Consider the following 24033-nt stretch of genomic DNA (forward strand, 5'->3'; position numbering starts at 1 on the left):
TGGAAATACGAAAGGCGTTAAGTGACCCATCGGTCAAAAATGAGTTATATACGTCAGGGACGCTCCTACTAAAATTATTTATGTTTCTTTAATTTGTTTTCAGTTTCCAACTGCTTCTGAACCAGATGGCTCTGCTCATCCCTAAACATAAATAGAGAACATACTTATAAGTTATTTTGAAAAAGTTACTACTAGACACGATTCCACTTTAACCTTCGCAAAAGGGGGGGGAGGGGTTAAGACCAAATATTTTCGCATAAATATATATGTAATCACTTAGGCAGCGATTTCTTAGCAAATAAATTCCTAGCCTTCCCACTAAAAGCAGGCACGCTCGTTCGATTAGTTAAATCAGAATCATCTTTCATTCTCGAGATATTTCAATTTAAAATCCGCTCAAAATGCGTTATAAACTTTTTTTTTACCAGTTTTGCAGACCAAACTGTTAAGTGCACGACCTTTCCACAGTCACGAACAAAATGCCTTTTAAACCTTGAAAACGTCGACAGCAGTTTTTTGCTTTTCCTGAACATTTTGGAAATGTAACGCCTTTCGTATTTCCACGGCCGAGCCAGGTCAAGACCAGTCAAGACCAGGTTTGCATGAATGGAACCATCAAATATGACTTAATGCCAACTCTTGTCCTCACTAAGACTGCCCCTTCCCCCCCCCCCATCTCTACTTTTACCATTAATCCTTATAGATTCGGATATGATAAATTTGATTTTATGAATATAGTCTAGCTAAATAAGAGATGATTATGCTTTCCATGGCGGTCTAACATCTCTTTCATACGAAAACTACAGGTCTGTTTTTTTTATAGGAATGATTCTAGCATAGTTTAATCTGATTCTGAGCCGTGTATTTTATTTGCAATCTCACTCATTTTGTTGAGGAATTATTCCTCGCCTCTCAAATCTAGTCAACATCTGTTTGGAATGATCAGAACTTGCTTAAAAAAAAGCGAATTCCTGTTTAGCTAATTTTAGCTTGTGGTGTGATAACGGTGATAAGAAAACAGCTTCAAATTATACTGCTCAAAAAGAAAACCTGTATATTTTTCAGTTACCAGTTATAGATGGTGCTATGGGAGTCTTACAAATAAAACAGCTCTGTTATATTTGTCTGTGTTGGCGAGTTAAATAAATGTGATTCTCTAAGAAAATGTATAAAATACTAATTTCAAATGTTGCCACTATTGATCTCTTAAATCAAAATTCGAGATCACATTTATACTCGGCTATTGTCAGAAATAGGTACGACTGAATATCCTTACAAAAACTAACCTGTTTTATTTAAAAACCGATTCATATTTGTACCAAAATGTACTCACCTTTCCTAAAATCTTGAAGCGGTTTCAAGCTATTAAGTTGAAACTTTAAGGGAATGTTACGGGATGCACATAGTGTCTTTGAAAATACTTAATCGAAATAATCAAAGAGTATTAAGTTGAAAGTTTCAGGGCATATTGAGGAGGATGTAGAACTAAATTAAAAAAAATCAGATACATCCATGCTGCCAAAAGGGAGTTTCTGCAATACTATCAGAACTGGTAAAGGAAACAAGTTGAAAATTTCAGGTCATGCTAAACTAAGACAAAAGACACTATGTGCATCCACGTTGTCCAAAGGGTGTATCTGCAATATTTCAGGAGCCACTAAAGATATTAAAAAGAAAGATTCAAGGAATACTGAGGGGAATGTTAAACTTAATTAAAAGACACTAAGTGTATCTAGGTTGTCAAAAGAGCGTATCTGCGATATCTCAGGAACGGCTAAGAGTTTCAAAATGGAACTTTCATGGAGCGCTAAGGGGAATGTTGAACTAATTCAAAAGATACTATGTGCATCGAGATTGTCAAAAGAATGTGTCTGCAATACCTAGAGAACGGCTCAGGGTATTCAGTTGAAATTTTCAGGGAATATTGAAGGAAGTGTTGAACCAAATTAAAAGACACAGTATGCTTTATTATTGTCAAAACGGCGTATACACAATATTTGAGGAATATTTTAGGGTCTTATTCGGTTGAAACTTTCAGAGCATATTGAGAAGTGTGCAGATATACCGCAACGTTACTGAGGTACATTGCGCAACGCAACGTACCAAGTCAAAAGATGGAACGTCAATTCATGCCGTCAGAAGGTAGATCTCCAATATCTTCGGAACAGCTAAGGATATTAAGTTGAGACTTTTAGGGCATTTTAAACTAAATCACAAGACATCATGTGCATCAACAGGTTTTCAACAGGGTTGATAAAAGATATCTCGGGATTGGCTAGAGTTATTAAGTTGAAACTTTCAGAAAATGTTGAGGGGGATACTTAAACTAATCAAAGACACTCAGTGCATTCAATTTGACGTGTCTGTAATATTGGGAGATGGCTAAGGATATTAAATTGAAACTTTCACTAGGTGTTAAGAAGGATGTTGAACTAAACAACAAGACAATATGTGATCTAAGTTGTCGAAAGGGCGCATTTTCTATATCTAAGGAATGTCAAGGGTTACTAAACGAAAAGACACTATGTCAAAAGGTAATACCGACAATATGTGAGGAACAGCTACCGTTGCTAATTGAAATTTCCTGGAAGTATTAAGGGGGAAATTGATGTAAATCAAAAGACTGGAAATGCATCCGGTGTCTTAAGGGCGTATCTGCAACATCTCAGGAACGGCTAACTATATTGAGCTGAAACTATCGGGGGTTATGGAACTAAATCATAAGATACCGTATGCCCCCAATTTATCAAAAGCGCGTGTCTGTAATATCTCAGAAACAGCTAAGGGTATGAGGTTTAAACCTTCAAGGGATGTCAACAGGGATGTTGAACTAAATCAAACAACAATATGTACATCTATGTTGTCAGAGAGCGTATTTGTAATATCTCAGGAAGAGATAAGAGGTTAGTTAAAAATTTCTGGAGAATACTGAGAGGGAAATACAGCTAATGCTATAAACTTATAGCTCTCAGGGGTATGTTGAATTATATCATAATACAACGTGTGAATCTAGATTGTCAAAAGGGCGCTGCAATATCTAAAATGGCTAAGGGAATCAATTGAAATTTTAAGAGAATGTTGAGGAGGACGTTGAAAAAAAATATACAAAAAACACAACTCGCATTCGGGATATCAAAAGAAGACATCTAAAAAGGGAGCGAGACATTCGAATTAGAATAACTAACATACATTTCGATCAATTGATGTTTCTGGAAGTTTTATTGTAGATATAATAAATTCAGAAGTAACGAATATAAAAGGAAGAAAGTGAGTCACAAATCAATATAAAAATTAAGTAGGCTGCTACAAAGTAATTCATACTAACAACAAAACTTATCAGCAAAGTTTGACTAGTTTGAGGAATATTTTTCTCTTTTATTTCTTGAAGATCATTTCATTGAAAATTTTGTATTTTCAGTAAAGCATAAATGGCTCTAATTTTTTTAAGACGGGATTTCAGTGTTTGTTGCAATTCATTTTCGTTTTAGGTTCCATTTCTTCATTCATGTCTATTTTTGTTACAATTTAGTCTGACATCTTATAAAATCGAATTATGCGGCAGGAGCCATTGTACTAGATATCGAAGCTAAATGCGCTGCAGCTGACTGTGCAGCTAATTGTAACCTATCTGGCTTAGTCCCACTTTACCGATTTGATTTTGCCATAATTTGCGCAATACGTATGATCCTCATTTCGTTTAAATAAACATGACAACATTTTGGATGGCTGTGTAAACTTAATGCCAAGGGAAGGATAATTTCATTTTTCCATCAGCCAGACTTTGTAATTAGTCTGAAGAAGTGAAAGTGAAGTTTTATAATGTATGTCCGAGAGGAGTATCTGAAGTTGTTCAGCCATGCTTTTGATTCTTCGAACCGTCTTTCTACTTTCGAGAGGGCTGACATGATCTCCACTTGTCTCCTATCTACTTACGATCTCCACTTATCTCTATCTTCATTCGTTCAAGCTGACAAGCAAGTAGGCACCAGTTTCAAAAAGTGTAGGCGACTAAAGAATTGCAAATTTGTAAAGTTGTACAAGGTTTTAGCGAAGCCCCATCATGCCTTTGATGTGCGTAATTCTAGTTCATCATACAAAAAACTCAAAACTACTCCAAAATCTCCAAAGACCATCGTAACTTTAATAAAGCTTAATCTTATCTAATATACGATCAAATACAAACATTTTTTTAATGAAAATCCAAGGTGACATTGAATTTGAAAACAAACCGAAACTAACGCTATCAGTAAGAGCGACTATCACTCCAAGACGGTAGCAAATACAGTCAACTGGCGACTGCATGCGTTTCATTTACTGATAGTCTTTCAAAGCATTCTGGCATTTCTCCCGGGGAAAAATCTTGATTAGCGCCCCCCCCCCCCTCTGTCTCCCAAAATTTTGAGGCAAAATTAAAAAAAAAATCATTTATTACAAAATATTAAATTTCTTCAAATCTGACTTTTCTTACTTTAGCCTCTGCAAAATTATTAATTATCTCGTCCGAATTGATTGCTTCTAATTCTTCGCGTTCTATGTTCATTAACGCTAAATCACTTAGTCACTCCTGGCCCATAGTTGATTTTACATTTCTTACTAATTGACGTAAGTGCTGACCCCTCTTCCCAGCCCCCCAGCACCGAAGAATTGACGACAGCTGTGAAAAAATTGAATAATGGACATGCATCTAGGATCGATGGGATCACGGCAGAGATGATGAATACATTCCTTCGAACTTGCATAACTGTGTTGACTACTCTCCTAGTGGTCTTCTGTAATAACGAAACAGTCCCAAAAGATACAAAAGATTGTACCAGGGGCATACTGGTCAAAATCTTCAAGAAGGACGATGCGCTAACCTGCAAAAACTGGAGGGGCATCAACTTAACGTCTACACCTAGTAAAATACAACGCCTAAAAACAGCCCAAGACTCACCAAAGGGAAGAGCAATATGGCTTTGAATCTGGCAGGTCTTGCTCTAATCTTATTTTCATTCTTATGCTAATGATTGAAGAGTCCAGGAAATGGGACAAAAAAAAACATAAATGCTTCATTGATTCTGAAAAGGTATTCGATTCTGTTGATCGAAAGCGTTTATGGAAAATTTTGAATTATTTCAAAATACTTGATAAACTAGTCAAAATTATAATAGCACTCAATGAAGATAGTGTATGTTGTGTGTCCCCAGAAAATGGGATACGCCTTTCTTACAAGGATGTGTCCTATCCCAATTCCTGTTTGTTATTGTTACGGACTACAGAAGACTACAAGGCAGTCTTCAGACTCTGGAGTGTGTAGTTGCAGCCGACAAATCTCTGATCTGGACATCGCTGACGACGCTATTAAACAAACACAACTTAAAAACAACAGGGAAATTTTTCAAATGCATCAGTAGCAGTGCAGTCACGCCTTTTCGAGAGATACGTCGTCGATATAATATTGACGAAGCCACTGCCTTTCCATATCAAACAGCAACTAACAAGGGAAATTCTTCAGAATCAATTTTCAGCCTATGTCCAAGGCATCTGCACAACATGAAAGAAATATATATATATATAAACAACTTACATTAAGATACAAAATTTAAAACTGAAAATGCTCTAAAAATTTTTTAAAAACTTTTAAAACAGCCCCAGCATCCTTACTTCAACGAAGTTCAACCAGGACTGATAAATAAAATGATGAGAGAGGATGAATTCATTCAAACGAAATAAAATGAAATTATTAACTGCAAGTTTTAAAAGCTAATCTTTCTTTTTTAGCAGCTAGTCTTAAAGGCCTTTTTATAACGGGTTCAATACTATTGTCAATTGGTTTAATAAAATATTTTGTTAGATCATTTTTAGCCAATTGACAATAGTATTTTAAACCAATTGACAATAGTATTGAACCCGTTACAAAAAGGCCTTTAAGACTAGCTACTAAAAAAGCAAGATTAGCTTTGAAAACTTGCAGATAATAATTTCATTTTATTTCGTTTGAATGAATTCATCCTCTCTCATCATTTGTTTATCAGTCCTGGTTGAACTTCGTTGAAGTAAGGATGCTGGGGCTGTTTTAAAAGTTTTTAAGAGCATTTTCAGTTTTAAATTTCGTATTTTAATGTAAGTTGTTTATATATATATATTTTCTTTAATGATGTGCTGAAGACGGCCCTTGGACATAGGGCCGAAATATTCACCGATTTAAATTGCACTATCTTGAAAAAATTTCCCTATTGTTCTTAAGTTGTGTTTGTTTGATATGGAAAGGCAGTGTGGTCTTCGTCAATATTTATATTGACGACGTTATTCTTCTCGAAGAAGCGAAACAGTGACTGCAGCTGCTACTCGATGCCATATATGAAAAGGCCGAAAAAGTGGGGCTTACAGTGAATGTCATTAAGACAAAGATCATGGCTACATCTGACTCTCCGTTGACGCCGAAATGTAAAGATAAAGCAATTGAATAGGTCAGTGAATGTAAGTACCTCAAGAGTTGCATCGATTATAATGGTGAACTTACCAGCGAAATCAAGAGCGGACAAGCTAAATTGGCTTTTAATAAGTTGAAACCAATCTGGCATAGTAGGAAATACTCAATGCTCTTGAAGCTCCGCCTTATGGACAACAATGTGGTATCCATTCTTCTATATGAAAGTGAATGTTGGAAACTAAATGTCCAACTGGGGAAACGTCTCTAAGCCTTTGAAAACATGTGCCTTAGAAGAATAATGACCATATCGCGACAGGAAAAGGTCACGAAAATAGGAGTTTGCCAGAAAACCGACCAAACATTAGTTACTGACCTTTTGAAACGTAGGAGATAAGACGTTCCTTGGGCACGTCCTTCGTGTGCCAGAAGATCGACTCGAATATATATTTTATGAGTGGTGCCCTGAAGGGAGGAAAAGAGAAGGAGCAAAAGAGGTCGTCCAAGACACACCTATCGACGGTAGCATGAATAGGATTTGAGTAGAGGGGAGATGTCTTCAACCACAGTGGGAGGACTTCAGGGCTGCAGCTCAGCTCTGTAATGTCTGGCTAGGTCTCTATGATTCCTGGCTCCGGAGGATCTAAGGTCTAAGTTAAACGACCACTCATTACTGGCCACCGACACTGCAATCGCTGATAATAATTGATATGTAACTCTTACGTTTGCGAAGACCCCTTCATCTCTGCACTACGCAATTAATTGGAAAATATCTATAAGTTCCTTTAAGGAAATGTGTCAGTGTTGAATTATTTTTTTCGTTTCTTGGAGTTCGTGGACAACTGAATGGGATCTAACCATCGTTATACTTTACTTTTATTGCTACTTACTTTTATTTTCAAGGAATAGTGATGAAGATATGGGAAAAATGAAAATATTGGATTCAATTTGCCGATACTTACTGCCAACTGCGCCCTCTAATTTATTTTTAAAAATTACAAAATCATTATAGCCGTTAGATGATTTATTTTATATTTTTCCCCCTTAAAATTTCTACACGCGAGGCCTGTGCCTCTCCCCCCCCTAAAACTGCCACTGGTGTTGTAACATGCTACCATAAGTTTGGATATGCTACCCGTTATATGACATCAAGGTGATTCGTTGGCTGACAGTTACCAACAACACGACAGTTATGTTCGCTTTAGCGCCATAATATGGCGCTATGGATTAATCTATTAGATTAATCTAAATATTAGTAGGGTCTCACCTTTAAATCCTCACTTCTTAATGCAAGAAATCTAACTTATTACTGACAATACTTTTAGAATTTACGTGTACTTACGATACACAATAAACAAGAATTTTCCTAACGACGGTTCTTTAAGCTTTGTACTTTACGAAGTTTCTTTGTACTCTAGATCAATTTTTTTCGCAATACTAAAACGTTCAAAAAATTAAAATTTCCTGTTAAAATACCATTTCCACAATAAAAGTTTATCTGTCAATTTCCGTTATCAAAATTACGTTCTTTTTAACAAAATTACGATATCAAAGTTACGTTTTTCAGAGTTTTTGTTACTTTTGGTACATACTGCTCTTCATTTAGAGTCTTTTTAACAGCAAACTTTTGGATCCAAAGTTGCCTCAAAAACTGCTGTCCCACATTTATCTTTCAAACTTTATTCAGGGAATAGCATATAAAAAAGTAAGCAAACAAATAGGAGGAATGTAATTCTTGTTTGGCAAAGGAGCCATTCCTCACTACTGAATTATTGCAAAACCAAATTAAATTTAAACACTTTTGTCAATTTAAGTCACAAAAGTTTTAAACTATAAATGGTAGAATTTTTTCAAATCGCATAATTAATATGTTTTAAAAGTACAAGTCAGCTTCTTAAAGTTCCGAAAAAGCAAAATATATTGGTGAGTCAATGTTTTAGTTTAATTCAAAGTTTAATGAGAAACAAACTTTTGTTTCATTTTTTTCTCCTCCTCTTATCTTCATATTTTACTTGATTTATTTTTATATCTTAATTTTGTTTTATTACTTAATCACTGGAGAAATTGTGTAACTTTATTAAATATAAAAATTTATATTAATTAAAAATTAAATTAAAAGATACTATAAACTCCAAAACAGTAAAATACATATGTGAGTCAATGTTTTAGTTTAATTCAATAGATTCATGAGAACCAAACTTTGGTTTCCTCTTTTTTCTCCTGCTATTCTAGTAATATTGTACTTGATTTATTTTTAGCACTTAATTTTGTGTTAGTACTGCATGAATTGTGGAATGATTTTCAAAACAAAAAATTTTTATGATTTAAAAATGAAGATACAAACTACTTGAAACTCTGAAAAAGCAAAATATTGTGAGTGAAAATTTTAGTTTAAATCTAAGATTAATTAGAATCAAACTTCTTTCTCTTTTATTCTCTCCTTCCTCTTATCTTCGTATTTTACTTGAATTATTTTCAGTGTTGCATTGTATTTAGTCCCTTACAGGTCATAGCCTCTGGGCCATTTTGTAATGTATCCACTCTTTTTAAGAATAAACTTAATTATTATTATTAAACATTTATTTATGTATAGTTGATTAACCACAAAATACAAGTAATTAACAGTTATATATAATTAAAGAAAACAAACCTGAGCATACGGTGCTAAATATTCTAAAGCAGTAATATGTAGATGGAACTTCTTGGTTTTTGTGAATTTGCCAAAGCAAGTACCAATGCTGATTAAACTGTCCTTATCAATCACAGCAGCTTTTCGTAACACTTCCTCAGACATGTAATAAACTCTATCTTTATGGAGGCGAAAACAGTAGGGTCCATCTGATCTATCTATTAACAGCTTTATATTTTCTCCAATGCTAAAAAAATAATTAAAATGCACTTAGAACACAAAGCAATTAAAAAAGAAACTTTAAAAGGACCAATAAACTTTATTTTTATGGAGACGGAAACGATAGGGTCCATCTGATATATTTACAAGGGCTTTTTATAAAGTAGATTACGTTTTCGTAGAGTACCCGTGAGGAGCGGGTCTACCAGGGCCATCTTGGTGTCCAGGCCTTAAAATTCTCAGCAGGGTGTAACTCTCCCTCTTTGGTGTTTTTTGTCGTACTTTTTACGTCATTTCGCTCTTTCAATCGAGATAGGGAAAATCAATTCCTAGCTAAAATTACTCTTTTTTCACTCTTATACGTGTGATGATAAAAAAAAGGTTTTAACAAAATAAAAAAAACTTCAAATTAAATTACTTGAGTCAAAGAACACAACTGCTCGTCGGCACTTTTCTCTGTAACTTGTACTTTGCTGCCGCCATCCAGTCACCTTTCCGGCGTTTTCATTTAAGAAGAAGATCAACTTACCAAATGGAGAATGAAATTAGCTGACGTAACAGCCAACATAAATGTAAAAGCAACCATGTTTCTTAGAAATAGACATGCTCTCAAAGTAATAAAATCTTGAAAAAACGTTTTGCACTAGCCAAAAACATACCTAAGATTTTATAATACATACCTAAAACTTTAATTATGAAAATATGATTTATCCGCATTAGCCTCCAGTGAGAAACATATTAATATATATACATATATATATATATATATATATATATATATATATATATATATATATATATATATATATATATATATATATATATATATATATATATATATATATATATATATATATATATATATATATATATATATATATTAAGGAAAAGGAGCCTGCTGAGAGAAATTAAAAGTAAATAGAAAATAAGGTGATCTAGCTCAACTACCGAACTTTGAAAGCAGTGAAAGTTATCTTTTTTTTCAGAATTGCATAAAATGATTCATTTTACTTGTAGATAGATAGTTTATCATCCTTTCATCCCAGAGTAGAACTATCGTAAATATTAATATTTGTGGGTGGGGGCAATTGCGGGTGGGGGCACTCACAATTGAGTCAAGGTCTAAAGCTATGATATAGATTTGATAAATTAATAAACATATATTGTTGTGAAATATTAAATAATCGTCCCATTATTTATATTTGAGTCTCTTAACTAAAATGGCTGCTGACCACTTTGTTAGGTGAACGCTGCGAACTTGAGTGCCACTTCTCTTTTCTGAATGATATGACATATGGTTTCAGTCTGCATTTGATTACTCAGATTCTTCAACAGGAAAGGTGTCCTATTTATGCAAATTGCAGACTCATGTAAATACTGGGCTGTACCTGTATCAGTGATGAAATAAAAAAACAAACAAGTTTTTTCAACTGAAAGTAAGGAGCAACATTAAAACTTAAAAGGAACAGAAATTATCATAGACAGCGCAATCACGCTGCCTAAGTAAAGAAAGATGTTGGCGCAATGTATTTTTTTTTTATTTAGACCAGGGCACTTCGTATCGAAGGAGTTGTCGTAGAAACTTGGAAAAGGGCTCAGTCGATTGGAAATTGGAATGGCTAATGCCCTTTTTAATAGTGGAAAGTGATTGGAGGGTAACTGATCATCCTCCCAAGCCCACCCTCCCGTTTGCACATTATGTTTAAAAAATAAATTGTGCCTTAAGATCTATAACCAGTCTAACCTAGATTCAAGGCAAAAATGCATAAAGTCAATTAAATGGAACTTATATTTTATGACTCTTCTCTGAGTTATCTGAAAAATTTGTTTACCCTGTTACTTAGATTTTGTCAGTTTTGTCCGATGTATCTGACAAAGAATGTTGATAAAAAAAATTCATTCACTCTGAGACTTATGTTATGTCAATTTTACCATATATATGCGAGAAAATGGTGTTGATATAGAATATAATCATTCCGATTCTTAGATTTTGTTTATGTTATTCAAGGTTTTCAGAAAAGGATGTTGATAAGGAATTTATTCACTCTGACACTTAGAGTTTGTCAATGTTATCCAATGTATCCGACAAAGGATGTTGATATAGAATTTAATCACACTGATACTTATATTTTAATAATGTTATCCGAAATTTCCAGCATAGAGTGCCGATAAAATCTTGTTCACCCCGATGCAATAGTTTTTTCAATTTTATCCGTTGTATCTGAAAAATGATGTTGGTAAAGACTTTGTTCATGCTAATAAATCGATTTTGTCAATGCTCTTCCAGATATCCAACAAATTAACTCGATAAAAAAAATGTCAAATATGAAGTAATTCTTTCGGATACATAAATTTTGTTAATGTTAACAGACGTATCATCCATATTTCACTGATAAAAAATTCATTCAGCTTGACACTTTGATTTGCTCAATTTTTATCAGGCGTATCTGCCAAATGATGATTTTGCTCTGATATTTAGATTTTGTGAAAGTTAACCGATGAATCCAACAAAAGAAGTTGATAAAGAATTTATTTGCCCTCATACTTAGATTTTGTCATTGTCATCCGATATATCCGACAAAAGATGCCGATACAGAATTTATTTAGTCTTATACTTAGATTTTATCAATTTATCCGGATAACCAATGTATCTGGCATATGATGAAGATAAAAAACTTATCCGCAGTGATACTTAAATTATGTCAATTTTATCGGACATATGCGTCAAAAGATGTTGATAAAGAATTTATTCACTCTGGCACTTAGAGTTTGTCAATGCTATCCTATGTATCCAACAAAGGATGTTGATATAGAATTTAATCACTCTGATACTTAGATTTTTATAATGTTATCCGACGTTTCCATTATAGGATGTTGATAAAGAATTTGTTCACTCTGATACTTAGGTTTTGTCAATTTTATCCGACGTATCCGACGAAAGATGTTGGTAAAGAATTTATTCATTCTAATACATAGATTTTGTCAATGTTATCCGACGTAACCGACAAATGATGTCGATAAAAATTTCATTAAAGAATTTATTCACTCGGATACTTAGATTTTGTCAATGTTATTAAACGTATCTGTCAAATGACATTGACAACGAATTTATTCACTCTGATACTTGGATTTTCTCAACTTAATCAAGCGAATCTGACAAATAACCATGATAATGGATTTATTTGATCTGATACTAAGTTTTTGTGAATGCTATCCGATGTATCCAACAAAAGAAGTTGATAGAGAATTTACTCACTGTGATACTTAGATTTTGTCAATGTTATCCGTCATAATTCTGACATAAGATGCTGATAGAGAATTTATTTAATCTGATACTTAGATTTTGTCAATTTTATCCTGATAACCAATGTATCCGGCATATGATGATGATAAAGAATTTACTTACTCTTATACTTAGACTTTGTGAATGTTATCCAACATATCTGACAAATGATATCGATAAATAATCTTGATAAAGAGTTTGTTCACTTTGATACTTAAATTTTGTCAGTGCTACCAAACGTATGTGTCAAAAGACATTGATACAGAATTTATTCACTCTGAATCTTAGATTTTGACAATGTTATCCGATGTATTTGGCAAAAGATGTCGATAAAGAATTTATTCACTCTGATACTTAGATTTTGTCAATGTTATCCCACGTATCTGACAATAGATGTTGGTACCAGGGCCGTATCCAGGATTTTTGTTCAGGGGGTTTTTACTAATTTTTGACTTTTGGGGCGGGGGGTACTAATTTTTGACTCAGTTTTCGACTAATTTTACTGATTTTTACCTAGGTTTTACAAATTTTCGACTTATTTTCGAGTTGGTCAAAAATTTCGGGGGGGGGGGGTTCAAACCGGGTAACCCCCCCCCCGGGATACGGCCTTGGTTGGTACAGAATTTCATCACTCTGACACTTAGGTTTTGATAATGTTAACCGACATATCCGCTAAAGGATGTTGATAAAGAATCCATTTGCACTGATACTTAGATTTTATCAATTTTATCCTGACCTACCCGACAAAAGGTGTTGATAAAGAATTTATTCATTCTGATACTTTGATTTTCTCCATGTTAACCTATCTATCCAACATATTATGTATGCAAATTCCTTTTCTTTTTGTTTTAATAGACATCCTAAACGTTTGATATACTAGCATACTCTAAAAATAACGAACAAATAACAATGTAATGCATAGTATATTTTTAATGAAATAATGTAATGTAGGATATTAATACAAAATTATGTTATGATACATTATTAATATCGATGAACAACTTTGGACATTTTGAATCTTTTCCATAAAATAAATCATCATGTTCTATCTTTATATTGTAGTTAGTTTCTTCGCATAGTTCGTAATCAATAGAATAACCATTAATCCATTTTGAGTCATACATAATTTTCACTGGGGGGTCATCCACATGTTCAATATGTATTTAATCTTTGCTCTTATTAGGTTCATTGTCTATATGATCAACAGTAGTAATAACGTTCACTTGAGCTTCATTTTCTATCAATTCATCTTTATATTCCTTAGTGATATTTTCTACCAACCTCATTTTTATTTTTCCGGCAATTTCACTGTCTATTACCACATTATTTATACAAAGGTAACAGTTTCGGCACGTAGACAAGATATGGTTTATGATATTAGTAGAAGAGCACGCCTGTCTTCTTTTGACCTTCCGTTGAAATCTAACACCCGAAAGTTGACGATAGGATGTATCAGTAGGAGATGTGTTACCAGCAACAGTAGCAAGGAGTTATCCTCTATCATCGATGATTATTTTTATGTTGGCATTCTCTTTGAGTGCAATCATCTCTGGAAATAATACTTTCGCATATCCAGAATGTGTATAATGGAAATTCTTGGGTACTCCAAAGAAATCTAAACTTTCAATGTCATCACAACGCACGCATACGTTTCCAATAGTGCTATCACTTGTACCTGTTTCACAGTTCAAATACTTCTCCTCGTCAGCATTCAATGCTACAATAACACTATCATGTGAACACACTTTCTTAAAATGCTTCATCTTCACTTTTTTAAAGATTCAACTTTTTTTGCGTAAAAAATACTGATTTAATACATGCAATAAACTAGGTAGCATCGATAACCTGCCATAGAGCACCAGTGGGAAAGCCGCGTCGTGCCTATGAAGAAGCATAGAGTACAATTGGAACAGCCACAACTATATTTCATGACATTTTGAGATACGTAAAAAAGAGTTTAATAATTTCAAAATCCAAAAAAAATTCAGTCCAAAAAAAAGTGCTACTACAGGCGATATTTTTATAATAGTAATCGTAATCACTAAAATATTTATATCATTCTCATTTTGCATTCGGAAGATATTAAATTTGGATTTCTTATGTTTTAAGTGTGTTTCATGTAATTCGAAGACATGTAAGGGGGGGGGGGCAAAAAGTTGGAGGGAGGGGGCCCCTTTGAGGTTGGGGATAGGGGACCTTTGGAGCTTGAGGTCCTTGGTGGTTAGGGTCATTTATGGCTGCGGTCTTAGGTGCTTCAAACCTATAATCATCTCACTAGTTGTTTTCTAGGGATTTCTAAAGATTGTTCTGAATTTCTTTATTAAAATTCCTTTCTTGGCATCCACATCGCTATTAGTATCAGCTTTTTAGTATACTACAATATTAGAGCATATTTTATGTTGACAATACTGTTGAAATGGTAACTGTGTGTTATGCAGAACATATCCGAGAAGTAAAGCTAGGTCAAGTCAGAAGGTCATCTTGTCATCGTTAACCATTTCCTTAGATTGATGCTAACAATGTTATTCCTAATTTATAATAAATTCCCTAAGAGTTAGCACCCCCTACGGGCTTACTTTAACTGGTAAGCAGTTTAACCCTTTTTAACCACTTTCATACAATCCAATTAAATATGCTACCGAGCTCTGTTTCACCTCTATTATTCAATAGCCAATTAATATCATTCAAAGCGGATTTATGCCCATGTAATACCTTTTTCTCGCAATTTGATTTATTTTACGCAATTATTCAACTTTTTATCATTATTATATACCGCTAATAATGTAAACGACACTGGACGAAAAGCAGTTTAACCCTTTTTAGCACCTTCATACAATCCAATTAGAAATTGTATCGAGCTCTGTTTCATCCCTATTATTCAATCACCAACTAAGATCATTCAGATCAGAGTTATACCAATGGAATACCTTTTTCGCAAATTGAGTTAGTTTACGCAATGATACAACTTTCAACTTAAAACAATTCTAACTGTAGCATTCAATTCCTTATTCTTTAATTACCAGCGACGCCTACCTAAGCAAACAAGTCTTGACTAAAGGCATTGGTCCAGAAAATGGATGTTGCCTCAGAAACCAGTCCGGTCGCTTTATACGATCTCGTCCCTGAATATCTAGTTCCAAAAATAACATGCTTGATCACTTTATAGGTCCATAATATAGAGGGATTGGTCGTATTATGCAAACTCCGTTCAAATCTTATACATGCTTACTACTTACAATGATGTTGTAAGAAAAAAAATATTAAACCTTTATAGTTTCTTTTGTAATATGTAATCTTCACTTTTACCACCTGTTAGCTAGCCTATTTGATGCAATGGCCCTCCCTCCTATAATACATGTTGCACCATTCTGAAACCTGCAAACCTGAAACCTACATTCTGAAACCTGCAGTAACCCCAGTTCTAACTGGGGTTACTCTTCTTCCATTTTTCTAAATATTAATGCTTCGACAAAATCAACAAAAAAAAACTATTATGAAGAAAACAAATGAGGATAATTCAAGCCAGTGAAAAAAGGGAGAATAGCAGGCAAATATTTTAGTCAAGACCTCCACTCAACTTTCCTAAAAAATGGAAGTAATGAGTAAAAATACAGGGAAAAAGCCCACAGGACAAAATGAAATCTGATAAATTCAAAATCAAACACTAGAATAAAAGAGACCCTTTCCACGTAACAGTGAAAGGGCTTCATGATGCCTTGGAAGTATCCATTGGAAGTTCTTAATCCCTTTATGATGCCTTGGAAGTATCAGCTTGCTAAAGCTATGGCTGATACACCAATTAGACAATCAGTATGCACTTAGTATGTTTTGATTTAGTTTAACTTTCCTTTCAACATTTCCTAAAATTTTTACTTCAATATCCTCAGCCTAGATAGTACTTGCTACAGAAGCATTCATTGTAGTAGCATGTAGTAGTATTGCCTTTTTGGTTGGTTGATCATTCCCTCATCATTTCCTGGAAGTTCTAAAGTAATGCACTCAGTCATTTCTGAGTTAACCCGTTTTGACAACCCAAATGCACATAACACGTTTTGATTTAGCTCAACACTCCTCTCAACATTTTCTGAAAGGTTCACCTAAATGTCCTTGGTCTTTCTGGACACTAAAGGTCAAACACTCCCACATTTCTAAACAGCAAATACCATATTATTATTATTATTTAATGGAGAACCCGTCATACAAAAAAGGAAAAGACGGAGCAATAAACAAATAAAAAAAGAAATACACATAAACTTAGCAGTTATACATGTGGTTTTTAGTGACGAACGCTGGAGCTAAGATCTAAATCAGCTCTTAGAACAAATTACAAAAATGAGAAAGAAAAATTCAATTATACACTGCACTGCAGGTACACTACACGTTTCTTTTTTTTAGGCTCCTAAATACTGAACAAAGATAAGCAATATGAACATCATTGCATCAAGCCGCAATTGGTAAGAAAAAATTAACTCAAACAATTATCAGTGAATTATAAATAAACATTAAATAATCATATCAACTATTGTAAATATGGGAGGAAATGGCGAAACAATTAAATGACTCTTCCGCCCGCTAGTCTTGAACTCAGATCACTCTCAACAAATTATTCATTTACTCTGATATACATAGATATCTGAAAAAAGTAAATTATTCAATCATGGATCCTTTTACATCTTTACATAAAGCAAAATACTTAAAAGAACCGATAATTAATAAAGAAATAAATTATTAGTAATATACGCAATATATTATCAGAGAAAAATTCACACCAAAATTGAGAATAAGCAGCTTCACTGAAATTGGACTCATACGAAAAGAGACTAAATAATCAATCAGTTTAAAATTATAACAATTACATTAAGCGCGAAAACAAACACTTAAAAACAAAACACAATTAATACATCTTAACTACTGGGCCAGTACTGACGACCAAGGATGGTGCAACTTCGTTAAACGGGAATTATAAGCACGAATTTGCTTTTCCACAGTTATAATGGGGTCGGAAATGCTGAATTTTCTAATTAGATAAGAATTGCGGGTCCAAGAGGGAAAACGTAAAAGATATGTTGTAAACCGGAAGAGAACTGACGAATTTTTGACTTCAGAATATGTGAGCATTTTCAAAAACGGAGATATGTACAGATAACGTGGTAGAGCGACGGAATTAAAAGTTTGGAATGAAGACGGCGGTTGAAGCGTAACTTATTAGTTACAAAAGAAGCATATGATAACCCAACTCTACGTTCAATGTGAGCAATTAATAGTTGTCGCGTGTGCATTATTGACGAACCAATGGGAAGACCAAGGTAGGTGATATGATCTACTGGCTTAATCCTAATATTTCCGAGACGAATATCCCTCGGCGACGCTTGCTTCTAGTTGAAGAATACAACTTCGGACTTTTCAGCATTGAACCGAAGACCTAGTTTTGCATACTCAGATTTCAGCGTTGCAAAAATCCCGCTAATGCGCTGGATAGTGCGACTCAAATTCAGAATGTCGTCTGCATAACATACAAGAGATAAATCAAGACCGGCAAAGATCAAAGATGTGGGAACAGCTGACTGTGCATCAGAAACTCCATTATTGAAGAGTGAAGGGGAAGAAACAGCACCTTGATGGGTACCTCTTTCAACATTGACAAAAATATTAGGGGCTGGTGTGTAGACTTGAGAGCCGTCAACTTTAGCTAATGGGTTAAGTATTAGGTGAACTTTAAGACTATAATACATGTCTCGAAGGGCTCTGATATATGAAGGGCTCACTCCACGTTTTGCTGCATGGAGTAGCATAGCAGCGTGAATGAGAGAGTCGAACGCATTACGAACATCATGCCCGGCCAACACGAGAGTTTCACCTGATACATCATCATCGATCAGTGCGTTCGCGACAACCGACAAAGCATGGACACAACCAAGACGTTGCTGGAATCCATATTGGTAAAGTGGAACATAGCATTTTGCGTTCAGATAGTCAATGAACAGAAGTTCAAAAAGCTTAAGGAAGGTAGTAGCCACTGTTATAGGGCGGAAGGACGAGCACTGGGTAGCGAGTATACCTTTCTTTGGAATTGGAGTGAGATCTCCAACTGAGAAAGAAGAAGGTACAACTCCTTGGGTAACAAGCATCTGCATCAAAAGAGCAATATGGTTTATCAGCAGCTTGTTTCAATGCAGAATGTGAAAAGCGCTCATTTTATCGATGCCAGAAGATTTCTTACGTTTTAGGCGTTGGATTGCTCGCAGTAGAGAATCAACCAAAACAACAAAATTGTTGGTTAGACAACTAGACAGAAATTTATCAAGCTTATCTTCATATTCGGACTGTAGGGCGGCATCTGGTGGGGAGAATTCAGCAGAGAAGTATGAATTCCATTTGGAACCAGGAATAACTTGAGCATATAGGCGGGTGCTAGGAGGATCTCTTGATACATTTCTCCAGAAGGAAGGTTGGGACAGAGAAGCTTTCTGGGACATCTCTTCAACTATCTGGTTCACGTGGATAGATAGTTCTCTTGCAAACTTTCTTTGGGTAGAAAGACAAATGTCAGAATCCCAGCGAGGACGGTCACACTGGAACGACAAATGGTACCAAAATTTAAATTTTCTCCAAGCTTCAACTAGGCTCGGATTACTAGACCAATGCTTTGTGACACCCCAATGTATACATTTAAGAGGTATAGCAGCTTTTTCCACGCATCACCGAGCATGGCAAATTTGTGCAAGATAGATATCTAGCAACACCCAGTTGTCATTTGCATCTGATGATTCATTTGCATCTGATGATTTCTCATGAGCAGCTGGAACGGAAAATGAATTTTATGTAGGACAGAATTAGTAACTGCAACAAAAAGAACACATTGGCTGTTTTTCCAATCCCTGTAAAATTGGGCATGAGGCTGATGTGGTTGTGTGGTGGGAGTAGACTGAGCAGAAGGACAAGAAATAGATGTAGATATTGGAAGGGGGTCTGATAGTTGAAAATCAGTAACGATGTGAACAGGTGACACTTGGACATTTATAGAAGAAACTACATGGTCGAGGTTCGACACGTGATTTAAATGGTGTGTGTAAGTGTAATCGAGATTTTTCGGCAATATCCTCAGCCAATCATCAAAAATACCAGACAAAATAGAAGTATGCAATAACGAAGTACGCAATAGAAGTACGTCAGTTAAATTACAGTTAAAATCTCCTATAGTAATACAACACTTACCTAACAGGCGAACTCAAGGGCTATTGGTGGGGATGACATAGTTTCTGGATCTTTTGACTATGCTGAACAAAATGGCTATCTCAAAATTTTAATTGGATGTGGTTGGAGAAATGATGGGTGTGGAGGGGGCAAGTTGCCCTCCCATCACTTTTGACTCTTTAAAAGGGCACTAAAATTTTCAATTTCCAATTGAATGAGCTCCTTCTGAAGTTTATATGACAAATCCTTTTATACAAAGTGCCTTGGTGAAAAACGGAAAAATACATAAATAATACACATTGGTCTTTGCTTAAAGAAAAGTGCCAACATTGTTCTTTACTTAGGCAGCGCTATTGTGCTGCTATAATTTTAATCTAGGGGAGAAGTGGGTATGTTGGGATAAGGGTACATTGAAACATATATACTTCCGACAGAAAATATGGGATAAAACAAAGTTGTCTAGGCACATCGCATTCGCCATCCATCGCTAAAATCGTGAACGAAAAAAATGGTGGCTCTTAGATGAAATTTTTTTCAAAGCATTGAGGTGACAAGTTTTTCTATGTATTTTGAAAAAAAAAATTCAGTGTGCAAGATTTTGAAGTCATTTAAGGTAAGCTCATTTGGGGAAAAGCATTAGTTCAGTTGGAATTGATCAATTTCTAGGCTTTCTGTTGGTATGTTCTTCAATTTGGCTTCTTGCCATCTACTGGTAGAGAGGAAATTTTTTTCTAGAACTGTGCCTATAGGGTACTCGGGACATTTGGTTCAGGGTACCTTAGACACGTCGAGTGCATTGTGTCCCAGGGTACCCAAATGCTTACGAGCTGCTAGAAATCCTTAAGGAGTGGGAAGGGATCCGCTAAATTTATTTAGGAACTTAAGGAGGGCAATAGACCAATTAGCTCTATGGATGATGTCTTTAACGTGGATATACCACTTTAAATTTTAAAAAATTGTGACGCCAAGTAGTTTAAATGAGGACATAGAAAATTCAGGAGGAATAGGATTAAGAAAACAGGGTGAGGATTTGAGGCAACAAATTGGCATTATCATAGACTTAGAGGGGTTTACTGTCATGTCTAAGTCCAATGCCTCATCTTCAATTTCATTGAGAACACTCATAGGGTTGCTTATTAAATTTCTGAAGCAAGTTTCAACAACCATTAGGTCATCAGTGAATTTCCATCAGACAGGAAATTCCTTTGCAAGGCTTGTTAATCATGATTGAAAAAAGGAGGGTGTCCCCCTTTTTTTACCAGTTCTTTATCTTTTATACTCTTTCATTGATTTTATGCAATTAAATTATTGACACTTTTTTAGTCTCCCTTTAAATTTATAAATATTTATATCTCGTTCTTTTTTTGTATTTATTTGCTTATTTTGCCCCCCCCCTTTTTTGTAATGCCCTTTTAAATTTTTTCTGATTTGTATTTGTTTAAGTTTAGTTTGATCAGTTTTTATCTTTTTAACTTTTTAATTGACTTTTTACAGTTAGATTATTGACTCATAAATGATTGTTTCTTTTTTCGTTGTTGTTTCTTGCATTTTTTCCAGTTTTAGTGAAACCATATGATTTGTTGACTCCGAAGTCCGAATTCGGCCCTTTCTGGGCTTGTGGTAGAAATGTTTTTGAAATGAATATCTTATCTATCTAGCTGGGCTAAAACCTGACTATATCCTACATAAGTCCAACTCGAAATTGCAGTAAAACCAAACTGTACCCACAATGCGTCATTCTTCTCTTTTTCATATTGTCAACTCATACCTTTTTCAGGATACCAAAAATCAGAAAGACCAACCCGTCATTGTATGCTTGGGAGGCCAAAGATATGGAGAATGAAATTTCTGCTCATCTAGATGGGATGCCACTTTGAGCGGCTGCAGAAGTTTATGACATCAAAAAGTCCTCACTCAGCAGATATGCTAAAGCATATCATGATGCGACAGACAAAGAAAAATGCAATTTTCTTTTCACCCCCAGCTATGACAACAGAAGGGTATTTTCAAGTGAACAAGAGACATATCTTGAGCAATATATACTGCAGGCTGCAAGAATGCACTGTGTTCTTACTAGAAAGAAAGCAAAATAACTTCCATGGCAAATGGCTGAGAGGAATTATGTTACATACCCTGCAAAATGAGATGAAGATGAAGTTGCAGTGAAAACTGATTGAAAGGTTTTCTTCAAAGACATCCCTCTATCTTACTGCATCAACCAGAGCCTACCAGCATTCATAGAAACCTGGGGTTCAATCACCAGGCTGTTGATGTATTTTACAACAACCTTCATGAGAGGTACTTGAAGTTCAAGTTTTACACATTACCCAAGTTCAATTTTTTTTCCAAACCAAAAAAAATGGATTTACAAGTCGTTAAAACTTGGTAAAGTGTGGATTAAGCAATGTATAAAGCTCAGAACACTTTCCTTGTGCCTTATTTTAGCTTTGGATTGGTCTCTGAAGGTATTACTTTTATAAAACAAATACTGCCAAAGGTCATAAGTCACTGCCCTTTAGAGGGGAAAGGGGTGAAGGTAGGTAATTCCTATAATGGTAAGAAGCCCAGTAGTCATCCATCTAAACACCATTTCAATAGACAAACTGCTATAAAATCTACTATACCACCTAGAAAGTGAAACCACCCAACCACCTGAGGCCATCATAGCTGTGTATACTCCTACACTGCCCGAATTTCTTCAAATTTTCACTCTTTACCCCCTCCCTCTCCCAAAAAGCTCTGATTTCCTCTAAAGCCTTTCTTACTTCTCTTCTTATCCTATTCAGAGATAACCTGCTTTTTGTTTGGTCCAGATGGATGGCTAAAAACAATAATCTTTGGCATTGGTCATCTGCAAATTGTGTCCTACCAATCTCAACCTTTCTCTAATGATAACCCTAGAAAACGTCATAGAATCACATTTTCATGCAGCTTACTGTTTGACATACAATGATTAAAACAGGTTCTCAAAACTATTCAGACAATTCTTTTAGAACACATTGAACAAATCCTCTTCCTTCTTTCAAAGCACCCATATTTCATAACCATACTGGACCTTTGTCATTAATTTTCTTCTAATGTTCTAGTCTTTCTCTATAGACGTATCTTCTTCTTATTCCAACTTTCTCTAGTTGTCCAAAAAGACCCAGGGATTTGGCTATTCTACTTTTTACATCTTCAATACATTGACCATCCTTACTAATAAAGGTACCCAATTAAGTGAAACTATTTATTTTATTTATCTTCTTGTTACCCAATGTTACCTCTTTGCCTTCATTTGTTCATATTCTAAGCAACCTAATCTTCTTGACATTAATTTTGAATCTATTCTTGTGCCCTGAATTCTCAAAACCTCCAGAAATTGATTCATCTGCTAAAATTTATGTCTAGGATTCAAATATTCTGCATAATCCAAGTCTAGGAGAGTTTTACCTTCCAATTTGATTCCACGCTCTCCCGTTGCCTTTGTTGTGTTCCTTGGACAAAGTCAATCAAAATGACAGTCAATAGTGGAATTCTAGGCCTATCAAAGAAAAAAATATTCAAGTTTGAGCATAAACTTGAAAAATCCTGCGCAATCTTGGACATGAGATCTTAGTTAGAACACAATGTCTAAATTATAGACAGACTCTATCATGGATAAACTCAATGTAAGTCAGGTGTTGTGAAGCAGAATAAATATGTTTAAATACGCTAGGATGTTACAGTAGCTTTTGATTAAGTTGAAACATTAAAAAAAAAGTTTTTTTTGGATTGTAGTCAGTTAATCCAAGGCCCAGTTTTATTCCTCAGTAAATCCAAACTATCAGTATCATTGTAGAAGAGAAGCTCTCCTTAAGGAAACACTATAAACAAAAAGTATAGTACCATTTGATTTCTTATATTATGCTTGTTGTAATGTATAGAGTTGCATTTGTGATAATACTCCTAATGCCCCCAGATAGAGCCCTAGGCTATGTAAAAAACTTAAGAAAAGACAAATAACAAAAATTTTAGCCTACTTTTTAATTTGCAGCAAGTTTCAATTAATCACATTTCAATCTAATCTTTCCACTTTCTTACATGCTTTTAAATCATTTTTTTTTAATAATGAAATTCTTTGATTTATATGCCAGGCTATCTAATTATTCCTTATAGCACAATTCTTTTCTTCCTTTCTTTAGCTGGGTATTCCTAGACCACACAATCAAAGCAATTCAATAAAACAGAATAATATTTACCATCTATACCTTGAATCTGCCAATAAAAATAACCAAAATAAGAATATTCAGTGTAAAATAAAGTTAACTGTGTATTTTT

General features: G+C 34.6%; 1 protein-coding gene across 1 annotated transcript in view; it reads right to left on the reverse strand.

Annotated features, from left to right (window-relative positions):
- Positions 1 to 24033, reverse strand: part of LOC148956070 (60S ribosome subunit biogenesis protein NIP7 homolog) — a 34089-nt gene that overhangs the window by 4364 nt on the left and 5692 nt on the right. The window contains exon 2 of the mRNA XM_089092252.1: positions 9060 to 9285. Coding sequence (XP_088948378.1) covers positions 9060 to 9285 — 226 coding nt within the window. The remainder of the gene's footprint in view (positions 1 to 9059; positions 9286 to 24033) is intronic.

Source organism: Artemia sp. Qi Xiang Cuo, chromosome 1, assembly GCF_049724085.1.
Source record: "Artemia sp. Qi Xiang Cuo chromosome 1, ASM4972408v1, whole genome shotgun sequence".
In the NCBI taxonomy this organism is placed as follows: domain Eukaryota; kingdom Metazoa; phylum Arthropoda; class Branchiopoda; order Anostraca; family Artemiidae; genus Artemia; species Artemia sp. Qi Xiang Cuo.